General features: G+C 37.1%; 1 protein-coding gene across 1 annotated transcript in view; it reads right to left on the reverse strand.

Moving 5' to 3' along the window:
- The window catches only part of HHIP (hedgehog interacting protein), a 77,993-nt gene that overhangs the window by 12,785 nt on the left and 47,708 nt on the right, over positions 1-17,500 (reverse strand). The window contains exons 5-11 of the mRNA XM_065061959.1: positions 14,166-14,317; positions 13,535-13,708; positions 11,952-12,095; positions 10,917-11,038; positions 8,736-8,859; positions 7,954-8,084; positions 7,275-7,356 (exon numbers count right to left, since the gene is read on the reverse strand). Of these exons, the coding sequence (XP_064918031.1) occupies positions 7,275-7,356; positions 7,954-8,084; positions 8,736-8,859; positions 10,917-11,038; positions 11,952-12,095; positions 13,535-13,708; positions 14,166-14,317 (929 nt within the window). The remainder of the gene's footprint in view (positions 1-7,274; positions 7,357-7,953; positions 8,085-8,735; positions 8,860-10,916; positions 11,039-11,951; positions 12,096-13,534; positions 13,709-14,165; positions 14,318-17,500) is intronic.

A 17,500-nucleotide genomic window follows, 5' to 3' on the forward strand; every position in this document is an offset into this window, starting at 1 on the left:
ACTTTTATGATTTAAAGTTTTCTAGCACTCTTGGTACTTGTAAATATAACCTTGCCTTTTATTCTACCATCAATCAATAACTTGCACTCATCAGCCTCGGATAATATTTATTAATGGTGGGGTGGAGTAGAAGCAAAGATGGAAAAAATTCTGGTTGGCAGAGTGCCCCAGGAGAAGAGGAATACAAATGCAGCTGCAGCAGAATCCTTCTTGTGTGTGAGAAGAATTACAGGTTTTCCTTAGCTGTGCTATGGGAGAAGCGACACATCTTCCTCAGTATTCGAATGCCGCTATGGTACCAACCCGCATCAAGAGAAAGTCTCTGCCCCACAATACTTACACGTTGCATTCTTAAGGCTTTAAAGGGGTGGAAATTTTCAGGCTGAGTGCAAGTTGAACTGAATCTCACAAAGGTAACATAAGTCTTGGAACTCACTGTTGTGTCTTGATCTTTCCAGCACTTAGACAAACCTAGGATTTTGTTTATATAGCTAGTGCTTCGCTGTGTCTCTTGACGTGGAAAATGGAGGGGAATAGATGGAGCCACACCATGGGCTGGAGAGAATTTTTTTTACTTGTCTCCCTCAATCTATAAAACTCTAAAGGGTACAGCTTGATTACTCTTACAGTAAGCACTATTTGGTCCGCAGAAAGTCAGCCAAAAATGTGGCTGATAATGACTATTTATATGGACTGTACAATTCTAGTTATCTTAAAGAGCTGTTCATATATACAGTATAGTACAGTATATCTTGCTTGTTAAAACATGCTTTCATGGAACTGTGTAACAACTCTAAATGTATGGAGCATGGACGAAAAGTGGTACTGGGAGTGGGGGCCCTTGCTATGCCCCTTCACTGTATGGTAAGATAATTTTTGCTGCATTATTGTAGCTGGTATAAGAAAGTAGCCTTTACTAATAGTTTACCGGCATACAAAATGGTTAAAACACTTCCTGGAACTGCTTAGGATTTCATGCTTTCTTTAGGGCTTCTCTTCACAGTTCCACTAAACATACAGAGTGACTGAGTTGCTATATGTGCTAGCCTGTAACTCAGACACACATAAATCAATGCAAATGGAGGGTCAAATTCAGCCGTAATACAATGGTACTGAACAGAAAACAATTCCCCTGTCGTGCCTTTGACAGTATTAAAAATATCTACTTTGCCACTAAAGTGAGAAAAAAAAAACAGACAAAATTCTTGGATGTTCAAATTTGAATAAGAGACATGGCTGTAGAAATCCTGACCTTGGTACAAAATACATGGAAAGAATGTTATGCTTCAGTTAACCGCACTCAAGATATTAGGTATTCGAATGATGTTTAAATGCATCACCAAAATTTGTGCACTAGTTTATTTTTTTCACTTTACAAGGGAAAATGTCAAGAAAAAATAATTTTGTTTCACTGCTTGTCATAGACTAAATTTACTACTTGTCATGGAATAAATAGAGCATCCCTTCAGGTACAGCTTCTAAAATTAAAAAAGTATACCTTTAGTCCTGGGAGAGATGCCAAAAGCTCGTTACTTGTCTCCAGATTTACTACATGGGAATAATGTGGAAAAAACTCATGGCTTTTAAGATTTAAACTCAGCAGCATATCAAATTTATTCTTATATGGTATACTTGTTCATGACCTCTAGTCTGAAGAAATTCTGTCATGTTTGAAAACTAGTCCCTAGTGAAGCCTGTATCAATGTTAATAGCTAAGAGGTCAATGCAACTGCTAAACAGTTTGTATTACTGTCAGGGTGGTCATGAAAACAACACCTGCTGCATGAGCACTTGGCAGCTGGGTCAACAGGCACTGTGGGAATTTATCAATTTAGGGGGCCACTTGCATAACACTTTGACTGATGAATTGGGAAAGACTGGCTTACTGGGCTAAAGCTGCTCTATTATGTATGACTTTCTTTAGGACGGCAGAGGCTTCCTGCAGGCTCCAGAAAATAAGCAAAAGATAAACTGAGCTGTTTTTTCCTTATAAAGTGATAAAAAGAGAGAACTCCGTAATAGCCAAGGTTAGAAAGACTAAAAAAAAAAAGGAAAAAAAAGATCCCAAACCAAAAACTTTTACAGTTAGTGAGCTGTGATGTGATTGAAAAAAATCCTTAGGTTTTTCCATCGTGGTTACAAAGGAGTTTTTGTGAAGTACTTCTGTAAAGTGAAACTCTCTAGACTGGTATTTGCAAAAATCTCTAATTTCTCTTTAGTGTCTCTTATGGGAATAGTAACGGCATGTGGGTAGGTAAATGAGATAAGAATTTTGCATGCTACAGCTAAACTAAACACAATTAGACGTTAATTCTGGCTTTCCATTCCCTCAAATTACTTAAAGGATAGTAACTTTTGAACAGAAAGAAATCATATGGCCCACCTGAGTTGGTGAGAGCATTCACCAACCAAACTGGCTCATTCTACAGACAGTTTACAGCAGTAGCTTCAGAGTGTATCTGTAAACCATCAGAACTAGATGCAGATTAGTCTAATAATCCATGTTTCTGAGTTTCCATTTCCATACCAATTCAAGTCTTCAACAGGGCTACACTTTCATAAATGCTATTTTTCTATCACATCATCAAACACTCTTGACTCATACTAAAAAATAAAATCACCAATGTTTTTGTAAAGAGCCTGAACAATGTCAGAATGAGGTATGACCTAGATATTGTCCCTTAGTGTCTGAAACCGGTCTGTTTGGAAATGTTCCCTGATCGCAGAAATCCCAGAAGGTGATGATGGAAAGGATGATAAGCGGAATTACAAATTCTGGAGGGGCATGAAAGAGGAGTGAGATGGTTTGAATCAAGTTCAAGTTTCAATCCAACAGAAAGCAGCAATTCCAGCTGTTGATAAGAAACATATTGAAATCCAGCCCTAGAGGGTGGTAGAGGGAGCGGAAGAGGGAGTCTTCTGACTTGTGCAGGGACACATGCTTAAGCCCTGCCCTCTTTTGTAAAAATCACCTGCTGGCTCCAGAGAGCCATCCTGGTCAAAAGAATTATTCATCCCCTTTGGAATAGCCGTATCAACAGCGGCAATCACTTTAACTTCACAGGGGATACAGTGCTGTGTGAATGCCCCATAAACTTCTATGGTCTTCTCATCTTTTAAATTGAAATATTTTGCATCGCCCGTCAGTTTGAGTACTCTTCTCTGAATCTCTTACATTTTATCTATGACTTGCTCAGAGATAAAAGCGATCATAATGTAAGTACTCTAAAAGAAGACTTACAAAGCCACAATATGGCTCTTCTGCCACCTTCCAAAGTTTATTTTTGTACTTCTTCATCTGTCCCTGTCTATGGTTTTCAAAGAACAGCTGGTAATAATGTTTAAATTACAGCTGATATAAACGTATCGACAGATATTTCTTATTTAAATATGCATTTTTAATACTGCTTACAGCTGGTTTTCTACTCTCATCATGCTAAAAAATGATTGCTTTTTCTTTCCTAATGGGCTTGTCTCCTATTTTCTCTGTTATTGAATAACAGGAACATTTGGGCCTATATACATTTTCTATTTCATTGTTTACCTAGTTTTCCTATGCATTCATCAATGTTTTTATAATTGGTCTTAGTATGTAATTGTATAAACAGAAAGAGAGACAGAAAAATTACCAAACAGAAAGTAGAAAAACAGAACTAAAAAGTTTTTCTGTTTTGGTCACAGACTGTTTCTAAAATGCTAGGATTTGCACTGCTCTTCAGGACAGCTGACTAACCCTACTCTTTAGTTGAGAAGTATCTAAGTCTTTTTCCTTATATTTTCTCATTAGTTCCTAACCCTCAAAAGTAGTTTGCTTACGATAACATTCTTTTGATAACCATCAAAGAATGCCTGTATTTTTTAGGGTCACAGCTTTAACTTAAGAACTTCTTCCTTTGTCTGCTATTTTAACTAATTTACCCAGTGCTGGTTTTCTGTGTTTGTAATTTTTACAGTTTCCCACCTCTCCTCCAATCTCAAAGCTAAACATGCTATTACCTGTACTCTTCACTTTAGTCTAAGTTGGTAACAGGTAGTATTAATATATGTGTATTTTGCAGCACCTCACATACTTGGTTTTTACATTCATTTTTAACCTTTCTTTATCACTATAACAACCTTGTTATAAAGACAAGGATTATTTCATTCTGTGCTTTTGATGGAAGCTATTTAGTTGTTGACATGAAGTATCTGGAGAAACTGAACAAGAGTTTGCTGTGGTACCTTGAATTCTATGTTTCAAACAGCCTTGATGGTGGAGGGATTCAGAACCTCTGTGTTGATCGTATCAATTTGTCACATATCACCTCAGTTTAACACTTCATTTTTGTTATATGTGAAGGATTGTTTTAGGAAAGGACCTTCCCTTTGCTGATGCAAAGACTAATGCAAAGGATTCTCTGGATTACCCTCATCCTCTGATCTTCTAATGGTTTAACCTGCCCACTTCTTTTGAATTCTACTGCTAGCAATATCCAGGTAGTAGGTTTCTTTCTTAAGCTACAGTTTAGACAAGGAAAGCAGAATCATGATTATGTTTGAGAACAACTTTGATTATGCCATAGTTTCCTACAAAGACCAAAAGAAACAAAATCATGCATCTTCACACAACATTTATTATTTAGAAGAAGAATTTCCTAAGCTTGCAACAGCTTATGAATAACCACTAGCAGAGGCTACCGTAAGGCATGATAATTTTGTTCTTTCATGCATGGAAGGCTCACCCTGCAAATTGATTAGTCTGCCAGGGGCCACCCATCACAGGGTTTTGTTAGGAAGACATAAATTTCCAAGCCGTGACAAATCAATACTTTGATGACGTTTTTATACCTGATGCTCACAGCCTACCTGTTGCATCTTTATTTGTGTTCTAGAAAGCCTACTGCGTTAGAGTTTGCAGCTATATTAGATGTATTTGTATGATGCATACCATGGGGAAGACATTAAAAGGAGCAACAAAATATTCACATGGAAAAATAAAACCCAGCATATTTTGTTAATAAAGCTGTACATGAACATTTGCCGAAGCCATGGAGTTTTTAAATTGTTTACATGTGTAATATGAAATTAGCATTAAATGGTAAATAGAGCTGCAATGCTCTTTTGTGGAAGTAACTCATTATCTTTCACTTAAAAGCCTGCAGTGGTGTCAGACTGAATAACAACAAAACTCAAAACTTTGCCTGAATGCAAATTATCCCATATTTCTAAAAATTGTTACCAAAAACTACAACCCTTTGCTACAGCCTGTTTAATTTCAACTGTGTGCCAATTTGCAAAAGTATTTTATAGTTTTCTGGTTACTTTCACCAGTAACCAAGCACAGTCTTGACCCTTGTCCATACATGAAAACCGCCAACCGTGAGCGCAGCAATGGGAGGTCTGGCCTTTCAGGTATGTCAGCTGAAGACCACCCTACTGGAAGAGGTAACAAGAACAAAAAGCTGAGGTCAAACAAGGCAGCCCCATGTAATTAGATACTAATAGTGGATTTAGGGTGTAAAATTCACTTAAAACCATACACCAACAGACTAAACAATCCCGGTAAGAATGGCAAGTTTTGTTCTAAAAAATGTTTTTAAAACCAGAAAGCATAAATAAAACATACATAGTAACCCTGATTGACAGACTGTGCTAACGTGCAGTAACATCTGCTTCCAAATTATTTGCTACAGGTTTGGGATAGTGTGATTATAAAACACTGAAACTCTGCTGTAACTTAATAGTACAGTGCGTGTCCCATTTCATGAAGTTATTATCGAATTCACTTGTCCCAATAACAATTTTAGAATTTAAATTCCGATATGTAAATAAGTTCCTCTCTTAAACAGTCAATGGCAAAACCAAAAATGCAAGCCTAGCTGCATGTGATGCTGCTAACAGGGAAACATGCAGAAGCAGATACTCAACAAATAGGCAGTTCCTTTTGCAGGGTATGATGGGGTCAAAGTAATTAAAATGACAAACTTAATTTCTCTTGGCTCTTTCATTTGGTGTTCATTTCTGATTCATTTTCAGGATGGAGGTGGTACCTTTCCTTGCCACAGACGTGGTCGGATAGAGCAGCAAGATCCATCATGAAGAAAATGCTATTTCTCCAGCTAAAGTGAGTATCTGCTAGTCATCTTATTGCTGCTGGGGCCCCTGGGTCACGTTAGGGACTGGCTTTTTGCAGTCTTTTCAGACTTCTTAATATTTTCATAGCTCTAGCTGCTCTGCGAAGAACCTGAAGGTGATCACATCTCAAGAGACTCTGGTTTAATAATTTTCATTTGTCCTGATTTTACAAGTGGTAAATCAGTCCAAATAATTAAAACAATCATATGAATTTTGTATTTTATAGATAATTTCAGTGGGATTTATAAGCCTTTTGGAAACAATACTTTAAGGACTGTTAAATAATTTAGTGTATTTTTGGCACACAGTCCAAGGACAGAAGGTTTCCACCCTTGGATTCTCTCTTAGTGTTCCAAACCTTCCCACGGAGAGACAGGTAAATGCAGGGGTATGGAAGGATGTTGAAAACTAGTAAGCAGTGACAACCACTGAGGTTTCAGTCCTGTTTTCTTCTCTGCTGGTGGTATCTCCTATACAACAGAAGAGATGTTTGGGAAAGACATAATTTGTCTCTCAGAGCTTGTGGCAAAACTGAAATTGAGGAAGTAAGACGGGAACTGCCCAGGGAAGGCTTGTCCGCTAGCTAGTACTTTCAAATTATTTTTTGTAGTAGCTTTTCAGTGTACCGAGTAGGTATTGTCAGCCAGTACGAACCTCGGTGCCAGGTCCCACTGTCCCACGGCAGTGGCAGGTGAGGCAGCAGTAGCGCTGGGGGCAGTTCTAGTGCCTGCCTTCCATTGATGCTGCGTAGCCTCTGTGGTACCTACAACCCATTCGACTTCAGAACTACCAGGGGCATCTTTTACCTGTACTGGTCCACATGGTCCCATATTAAATATGTCTAAAATTCTATGAAAAAATGCAAACAATGTGAATCTAGGTGGGAAAGTGGGCAGCATTTAGCATATTGTCAAAGAACAAAAATTTCCTGAAGTTTCCCACTGCTGTTGTGACAGTTTCTATGAGACGATGATTACTTTGACTAAATCTGTTCTTCTTGCTGCTGATGGTGCTTTTAGGAAACCCCTTGCACTAAGAATTTCCCTTCTTATTGGATGTCAGTATTGCACAATACAGCTACATGGAACAAACTGTGTTTACCTTTTGGTTTTAAACCTGTCGAAGGGAAGGGTGATCTTAGTGAGAAATGTGGTGCTCACCTTTTTGGGTCAATGATTTTGTAGAGTTTTCCACTGTGAGGCTGTGTCATACTTTTACTGCTTGATAATATGTAAACCTCACCTGTTAGAGAAACCAGTGCAAGAAATTAGTTCTTTCCTACGATGTCAAATGCGTGATTTTTTGATCTAGCTGTATTTGTAGGGTGAGATTAAAAAAAAAACTTAATCTCATCTCGAAATATAAAACAGAATAATTTCTATTTGAAAATTTAAATAAGCACTTTGCCCAAATTGATGCTAAAATGTGAAAGATACTTTATCATGAATGTTTTTTGTTTCATTTTGTGTAGAATTGGTTGAAAAAATAAACTTGGGAAGGAAGCAAGAATAGGGGAATTGATCTGCTTATGCAATATCTTTGCCCCTTAAGTCTGTAATGTTGGGAATAAAAGCCGGTATATGACACATCGTGTCACAGTGAGTGACACAGTTCACAGAATGCGAGAGACAATAAGGACCTTTGCCCCTTCCAACAACCCATTCTCAGTTCTTCTTACACAGCTGCTACAGTGTAGCTGAGAGCAGCGTAGACAGCTTTGGCAGAGCAAAATTAGCCTTTAGATTCCTTCTTTTTAAACATTTACTATAACTCTGAATAGTTCAGCAGATATTATCGATAAGGGTTATGATTTAATAACGTTTTTTTTTGTCTATTTACCTAATTCGTCTTCACCAAATCCCAAGACAGGGCCTGAAAAGAAACCTCTACATGAACCAGTGTTGCCAAGACAGAGGGGTTTCTCTTGCCACTGTTTGGTTGCAGGACTCTGTTGCAGTGTTAAAAAATTTCTATATTCAAAAACACATAAAGCAAATTGTTATATTACATTTTGAATAGAGATTTTTCACTGTAAACACTTGCTGCAAGTAACTCCATAGATACATCTGTGTAGTTCATGATCTTATGATTTCCTGCCTGTCATTTTTCAGATGCTTAAAAAGCACAGCATTTCCCTGCCTGTCATTGAAACATTGCAAAATTGAGTCCAAGCTAAAATATACAGCCATTTGTGAATACTGAGCTATTAGGCATGGGAAATCTAAGCCCATTCATTAAAAAAGCATTCATTTTACTCCATCAGTGATGTTTCCATAAAACACCAAAAGTTTTCAATATCTTACCAGTTAGACTCTTTAGGAAACAGTTCCATGATTAACATCTATTTCCATTATGATGTAAATGACACGTGTTGGTAAAATAAAAATCTTAACAGCACTGTGACGTGTCTTTGTACTTTTTTCCAAGGATCAGATATGTACCACTTGCCATTCATTAGAACGCTGTGCTATTTCATTTGTAAATCTAGACTTTAATTTGCATTGTCACACTGCTGAATTGGCAAAGTGACACAATATACAAGATTGTTGGTGTTCCTTTATAGAGGAAGCTCAATAACTAAACATGCATTTTTGTTTAATACTGAGTTATAAGAAACCTACCCATTGCGGTCTCCAAATACGTAACTTCCATAGAGTCTTTCAGACTGGCAGCCTCGATAGACAAATCCACCAACCAAGGATCCACTGCTGAATGGTTTGAATTCTAAAAGTGAAGGCTCACTTTCTAAAAAGGAACTACCATAGCATTAGATCATATGCAGTTTCATATTGTGATTCACATTTATGAGAATGTTATTACTTCAAGAAAAGAGGTTAATTCCGTTTAAACAGTCCTCAAAATTCAAGATGTGTTGCTGGAAATGAAACATTAAAAAAAAAATTAGAAAATTCCAACCAGGGCTGTTTGTGAAAACAATCGGTTAGGGATTTAGATAGGAGAGGCTAGAATTGCTTCCTTCCATGTGCGCAGGCTGGGAGAATAAAACTATGCAAGGATTAGGCTGGACTTTCATTGAAGGTGATGTGGTTGCTGCTACTAACTTTTACATGTCAATACAGTCTGCAAAATGGATCTCTTAAACTTCAGGAATACAATTAAACCCACTTCACTTTGAAGTTCTTCCAGTATCTAAAAGCTGAAATTCCAGTGATTTTCAGCAGAACTAGTTTTCAAAGCCATTCAACGGTTTGAGAAATTCTTTCAAAATCACACTTTTAAACGTGGTATGTGTGTTAGGTCCCATAAAACACTAGAAAACACTAGTATTGCTGGCCATAGCTTTTTGTGGTCATTTATTTTATGCTGCTGTTGTAGGCTCAGTTCCTACATGGTGGTTTTTTGTTTGTTTGTTTGTTTTACAAAACTGCAAAGTTTAGTCACATCAAATAATATCTTCTGGGAAGCTTCAGTGTAAATGTTCATATTCATGCAATCGAATACTGCTTAGGGTAAAAGCAGGCTGAACTTGACATGCTAACTGCATGATTTTAAAGCCACAGCCAACAGACCTTTTTGGTTTATAGGAGCTTTGTTTTATTTGATCGGAGTGCTATCTGTTAATCTTTGACAAATGAATTTCCCAGATTATTTTACAAGATTAAGAGCTGAAATTTTACATGGGAGATCATGATGAGCTCTTTTTTATTGAAGCAATTGACTCACAGCCTACTATTAATATTGGCAAGCTGTTCTGGATAGACACAATATTGCTTAGTTTACTCTGCATTAAAGATGCAGTCATAATTCCATTGGAGCAGTGGTTTACCAACTATTATTTTTGGTTTGACTTTTATAAAATGAAAACAGAAAATACATGCAATGACGACTAACACAGAACAATTGGATTACACTATTGTGTACTACTGTGCTAGCCAGCACAGCTTCTTTGCTTTTAAGTAAAGTACAGGTGGGAGAACTAGGGATGTGAATAAATCCAGCAAGTGCTGTGTACTGGAGACAGACCAGTTCTTGATGCCTTTACACCCCTTTGGCATTTATAATCTTTTACCACTGTGAAGGCAGAAGCTGTTCAATGGACAACCGAGACAGATGATAGCTTCGAGAAACTGTCACCTGGCTTGCCTAAACTAGCAAGCAGTCTTAGTGAGTGTCAGAGTTAAAGATTAAACTAACATTGTGGCTGGTAATCATACTGATTCAGAAAGCACATGAAACACTTTAAAACTTTAAGTCCCTAACTGAGAATGTTTATCTCATTGCAATCTAATCTAAACAAGTCTTTTATAAGGAAGTAGCAGCATAGTGCATTTTTCTAAGTTTTTCATTTTTAGTAACACTTAAACAGAGCTCAGTCTTTACCCTGTTTGGTTTTGGTCTGTTTTCTATCTCATTTTTTCTATTATAGGAGGCACATTTCATGAGGTTTCAATTCTGTATCTCAGAAGGCTATTTGTGAATGGCTAAGAATACATTTTCATCACTTCCTGATATTCAAAAATCTTTTCTTTATGAGCCATCATATGCAGCAACAGTGAGACCTTTGACAGACTATCAACTGGCATATTTCTTAAATGTTATTTACATGATATTCTACACCAAGAACAAAGTTCAGTCACTTACGTTTTCTTTTGTCTTGCATCTTTTGTCTGCTTGTACCACTTTTCGTAAGTTCTGTCTTTTGTAGGTAACCTGGCCTCTCTATGCAAGAAGTTACGCATCATGGCTCTACAGTACTTCATCTACTTTTTTCTGCTTTCTATTTATGATTCTATGAGTGCAGAAACATTGTTCTCAGTAGCTTTACCCTGGATGGAACTTACCATAGTCTTTGCCCTTTATTATTTGTAAGATTCTTGCTGAAGATCTGTTCTTTCCATTTGAATCTGAGCAAAGTATAGTTAAATTGATGTTTACATCTGTTGGGTGGCGATCCACAGCACATCTGTGAAACAAAAAATACGAGGAAATCCGTGAGACAGATGAGCTTACAATGTCCAATTGTCTATCAATAGTATGAAGCATCACATTTTGAAAGATTATTGTTTCTTTGTGCTGCCTACTCATTTGAGGGACCTGTTTCATACTGAGCCAAAATATCTGAGAAGTGTGTCAGATTTGTATACAAAAGATAATATACCTTTCCTGTCCCTGCATCATTTCTTATACAATGTGAAGTAAACCCATTTTCTCCTAGTGATAAAATGTCTGCTGAATAGCACCTGAAATGAATAGTGCTTTAAGCACGCTCAATGAATTGACTCACATGGTGTGGGAATTTTGGACTGTTAAAAAGTCCAAGAATCAACCCCTTATCGGAACAACTTGACTTTCTAAATTTTTTCAAACCATGACTTTAAATGTCACTTCAGTACTACCACCCACCTACTTTGCTGAATTATGCGTTGTTTAGTTAAAGCGTTGTTCTCCTCCGTGTTATTGTTTAGATATCACCAGATGTTCTCTTTTGTTTTCCATGTGCCTTTTTTTCTCAATCAAGATTCTACTGCTCTAATTTTTCAGATTCCCATCTCAGCTGTACTTTACCAGCTCTCTGCTTTACGTTTTTTTCTTTCACAAAGGTAATAATTTTATTATTCATTAAAACAAAAAATCCTGTACTTTGTTTCTGTCATTTCAGTCTTGATTTGTAATAGTTGTGTATTCTCTTCTCCATCCCCTTTGCCAATGTACATTTATTTCTATCTGTGACATAAGTGTGGAGATGGAGCCATGGAAGTTTTAAAAAGTTCATTAGTGTCTTTATTATTAAAATTTTGCTACCTGACTGTATAAAAATTTTGGGTTGAAAACAGTATCTGCTCCAGAATACTTCAATTAAATTTTAACTTACTTACCGGCCTGGATTGTGGAGTCCATGTGCAAAAATCTCAGGAGGTTGGTTTGTGCTATTAAAATGTGGGTTGCTCCGTGGTATGGAATAAGGGACATTGCACAGGTCAGTATTTACATCGAGGCGCAATACAGAACCTGTAAAATCACTGAGAAAATTGGAGGATAAAATATTGGGGTTTTAGATGTATTTTACTGGTAAATTGAATCCATATAATACTACAGTGAAACTGCAAAATAAAGCATGCACTTTACTGAATAATCACATCTAGATTGGTTTTATGGTACATACAAGTCCAAAGAACAGCAGCAGAACCTATCAAAGATTCAGTTTGGCCAATACGCTCACTTGTTAGGAGTGTACTTGAATGCCTCTGACCATTCTGTTGGGAAGCAACTTGATAATAAGAGCAACTTTCCATACAACATTTTTTTTATGGCTTCAAACATAAGGCTGTCAACTCTTTTATGCTGGGTCTTGTCTAGAGTAACTATGTTTATAATCACTATGTAGTTACACGCTTTTTTGCTAACACTTTGAATGCTGCTCTTGAATTCAATGAGTTTTAGCCCTAGTATCATCCAAAGATTAATTATACATTAAGACACACAAAAAATTGTATTGGTTGAATTGAGATGTTGATATCATAGAATCATAGAATAATTTGGGTTAGAAGGCACCTTTAAAGCTCATTTAGTCCAACCCCCCATTCTTGCTAAAGAATCAGAACTTCCTTTTACATGAAGGAGGACAGAGTAAAATGTGTTGCCATTCATGGCTTTGATGGAGAAAGGGAGAAGGACAAGAATGTGGAAGGGACAGAAGGGCATCAAAACTTTTTACAAACATGAAGAGATGTCATATTTAAATTGATTCCTTTCTGTCTTTCTTCATCATGAATCTCTTTCAGTCTCTCCTTGGTTTATATGAATTTAAAATCAAGTATTAGAACTGCTCCCTGGCCTTGGCTTTAGGTGTATCCTCACTGCAAAGGGCAGGAACACCTGCGGTTCTGCTGAGCCAAAGATACCTTTGCACACAGCAACTCCTTTTAGGTCTCTAAAAGCTCAGTACCCCACTTTGTCTAAATTAAGGCAAATGTTGCAACTCTAACAGCACAATGAAACAGAGGGAAAAGGCAGGCTGAGAAAACTGTATAGGTAGACCAAAGTATGCTTTATATGTTCTCTAGGCATTTTCCTCAGTGATAAAGTGTTGGTTTTGACTCTAGTATGTGTTTGTAGACACTCTTCTAGAGTGTTTGCTCGATAAAGCTATCTTGTTCATAGAATAATGGATTGGAAAAAAGAAGTCTAACCTGTGCTTAAATACAATTGCATCTACTGGTGACGGCTCCAATATTTACATGGTTTGAAGCACACAGCTACAAGACGATGTATGTAAGCAGTAAGACTGTTCTGAAAATTGGCAGTTTTCTGAACCTAGACACTGAAAATAGTGGGATTATGTAGTACAAGAAGGGGGAGTAAGATTTGTCCTGACAACTGCAGATCATTTTTGATTCTGACTCCACCATGCGAAACCAGAAGATAATACTAGAAGTCTACCCATTGGTAGTTTTTTTACCTTAAACCATCCATCTCCTCCATATCATCCAGAGTGATCATGCCATCTCCAAGAAAAATGTATAGGAAACCATCTGGGCCAAAGAGAAGTTGTCCTCCCAGGTGTTTTCGATGTAGTTCTGCTACTTCTAAAAACACTCTTGCTGTTCTCATATCAACTTGGTGTGGATTTTTCCTGCAATATAAAGATAAGAAGACAGTTTTCACAGCTCATTATCGTTGTTTTTTATTCTAAAAGTAAACTCGAGTCATTCAAGTTATACTTGAAGATGTAACTTGGTAGAAAAATGTCAAACAATTATTTCTGAGGAATTTCAATTTTCCATCATTCACAAAAATTATTTTGCTGCCTATACACAAGAAGTAGGAAATAGCTATAATATAAAAATGACAGAACAATTTTTTAAAATACAGAATAATTTTTTAAAGTCTTAAAAAGAATAAACTAGTGTACTTACTGGCATTCCAAAACTACCCTTTGAAATAAAAGCAGCAATAACTTCTCTGTAAGTGTCCAAGCATACACACTGTAAATCTGATAGTAAATCTGATGGGAAATCTGATGGGAAATACTGAAATGAAAAGGTTGCTGAGAAATACAGAATTTGTGAATTTTAGACTTTTACTGATACCTGGATACTGTGTATTCTACAACCCGCAGGATGTGGTCATGAGGTCCAATAGCCCACCGTTCTTGGTTGGTGGTATAAGACACATACAGCTTTCCATTTTTCTTGTAATTGGGATGGAATGCAAGGCTTAACAGTCCTCTTTCATCTCCTCCCTGCAGTCAAATGAAAAACACAAAGAATTGTGAAGTTAATTATGTTCTTTATTGTGTTTCAGCTGGAATCCAAAAAAAAAAAAAAGTTTCTTTCTTGTGGATAATCTTTGCCCAAACTCTTTTCTTTCTTTCCTGACTACTGCACAAAAAAGGATTATAAAACGTTTCACTTTGGGGAACTCTTTAAGAGTCGGAACAAGACAATTGTCTTACGTAGTTATCTATGCACAAGTCTCTTACGCCACTTTTGTGGAGTGATTTGTGTATGCAATCTTTGGGAAGCCATGAAGACAAGTTTAAGTGCTGTGAAGGATTCTTTGCCGGGTTACTAGGTTGCTTGTAATTCGTCGAGGACAAATAAAAAGGTCTATAATCAGCAGTCACTTCTAATCCAAGTATCCAAAACCTAAAACACAGTGCTGGCTGCCAACTCCCACTGTCTTGGCAATATGTTTAGAAAACAGTTAAATTGCTTGTGTAATATGTAAACCTTTGTTTTACCCTGGAGGCAGCAACATCAGTTGTCACAACTATGGTGGTCTGTTCATCATAGCTAGTGTACTGTAGGTAATAAGCAGCCTTGGTCTCAGTGCAGAGAAACCATAGTTTTACATGTGGTCCTTCAATGGAGAGGGTTTTGTTATTTTTTAAAATAAAAATAGAAAAATCTCCGAACAACTTTCTTTTGTTATTATGTTTGCCACGAAGGTTAGTACAGTTATATGTTAAGCATCATAACTATGTAATGTACTGCGACACTGCAAATACCCTGTATACTTAAAGAGAAGGCAATTTTCTCTTTGGCTTCTAAAAATGTATGTAATATTGCTATGCCTAAAATTGTATTTGTATAAATGAAGAATAAAACTCGGATTCAGTAGTTGCTCTTGAGGTAATGCAGGGGAGAGAAGCTGAGGCATAGAAAGAATCAGAATACATAATTAACAATTCAAATTCTATTAATATATGTGATTATTCACAGGCTGATAGTTGTTTGGGAATTTAACTCAGGGTTTGCCAGCCTTTCAAAACTAGTGACTCTGTTGTAGCTTCAAGTGCTCCAGCTGCACACATAAGGAGACACCATTTTGCAACTCTAACCACACCCATGATAACTAATTATGAAATTTTAAATTGTTAGAGAGAATGAAGCTTTTAAAATGTATTTGCAATTCAAAGTGATGGATGGGCCTGTCTTCCTGTTGAAAGGCATCCCACAAAAGCCCTAACTGGGAAAGTGCACAGCTTTAATTTAGTTTAATTCAACGTGATTGCCATACTTCCTTTTTAATCACAACCACCAAAGAGAAACCTGAGTCAGAATGTAAATTGGTCAAGAGATTTCCACAGAAAGAGATTTGTACAATGAAATCTGGATCCTGCTAATCTAGAGGCAGCCTAAATTTGCCAGTTTGTTTGCTAGAAAAATTGGGTTTCGGCGGGCTATCACAGGGGTTAGTTTTGAAGGTCTAGTTAGAGCTGCCAAATCAGTTGCAGTCATCATGGATGAAGGGACTGGTAATCAAGCTCCTGCTCCTTTATGAGCCAAGAATAATTCTGCAGCTGAGTCTGAACTGATTGTAGATATTATTGTATGAGTTTCTAAGAGTCTTGACCAAGTTGCTCTGATAAAGTCTGAAGCAAAGGGAGGCGAATCAGTTGCTTTGGGAAGAGTAAGGCATATTTCAAAGATTCCTGATGAATGATTCTATCTGTTGTGCCAGACAAAGCCAGTCCCATTTCTTCTCCTGAGAGATGAGTTCAACTCATTTAAGAGCCCAGGAATGTCAATGAGTCACACTAGGCCTGCCATTCAAGGTGAGTTATTGAAAGTATTAGTAAGAAAAGATCTTTCTGTTACTAAGCTGAAGCTTTTATTTAGCACTTGATACCATGGAAGCAATCTCAGTGTGAAAGTGAAGCTGTTGAAAGCATAAACAGGTGAAAATTAAATTAAGAGCTTTTAATGAAGCACACATGAAGCAAGAATTTGACAAATGAATGAAACACGGGACCTGCGAGGTAATAAGTATGGCAAGTTGCATTCATAGGATCAGGCCAGTATTTCTACTAATTGCTGTCTTGCGTGATTCCCTTAGACTGCAATATATTACTTACTTTGTTTGTAGAATGTGTCTATTGCTTCCTGAAGAGTCATGCTGCTTTCTGTTTTTCAAAGTGAGCTGGACACACTATGTTCTAAAAAGTCTATTTACTGTTGCATTCAATAAAAACTTTGGAATAATTCCTCTAAGATACTGAAATCAGTGCAGCATCAAGATGTTAATTGTCTTACAGCCAATTAGAAATCCATCTGATTTTGTCCATACTTATTTCTTTTGGTTTTGGAAAGCAATACTTCCTGTGTACTTTTAGCTTTATCACTAACTGGCAAACCTGTTGTTTCCAATTAAATCACTGCCACAACTTGCATAGCTTCTGAAAGCATCTCTGTGGTGCCAGAAAGTATATAGTTTTCTGTAGTGTTATGTCTCTTATGTTGCAGTGTAAATTGAGATACCCAGCAAAATCCCTTACAAGCATTCATTTTGGTACTGTCAAACTGAATAATTACATACAAAATTTCAAAACGTCAGATTTTTCCCTATAGAATAATCCACACTTATTTTTCGTCAACTTCTGGTGTCTACTGTGAAACTAGCATCCCAGGTTTTAGAGTCTTGTCTTGTAGACACCATCTGTCAAATATCCATATCCTTCTCTCAGCAGCTTAATAACTTCTTGGCATCCTTTTCTTTTTAAGTTTCCCCTTAGGTGACACCAGCACCAACAAACTGTAGATGGGAGAGTAGCTGGTATAAGATCCTGCACTACACTATTTGATGGAATAACCACTAACATTAGTCAGTTGTATAAGGAAGGGCAAGGAGAATGAGACAAATCTTTGTATTCCATTGGGATGTCTGTTGAAGACAAAAGAATGATGGTTGTCTGAAATGAGTGTTAATTACCTAAACATGCTGTGGACTGGGGCCAGTGTGAAATCTCTATTGTAACTAAACCTGGAAGCTCCCACTTCCAGTGTCTGTCTGTGCAGCTCTTGAGCTTGAACACTCCTGTCTTCCACTCACAGTAACTGTGTTTTGCGCCAATACTATGTTTGTTTCAGAACTGATTTTCCTTGGGCTGGGTTATAAGCTTCAGCTAAAGAGTTCTGTGAAA

Source organism: Columba livia, chromosome 4, assembly GCF_036013475.1.
Source record: "Columba livia isolate bColLiv1 breed racing homer chromosome 4, bColLiv1.pat.W.v2, whole genome shotgun sequence".
NCBI classification, from domain to species: Eukaryota; Metazoa; Chordata; class Aves; order Columbiformes; family Columbidae; genus Columba; species Columba livia.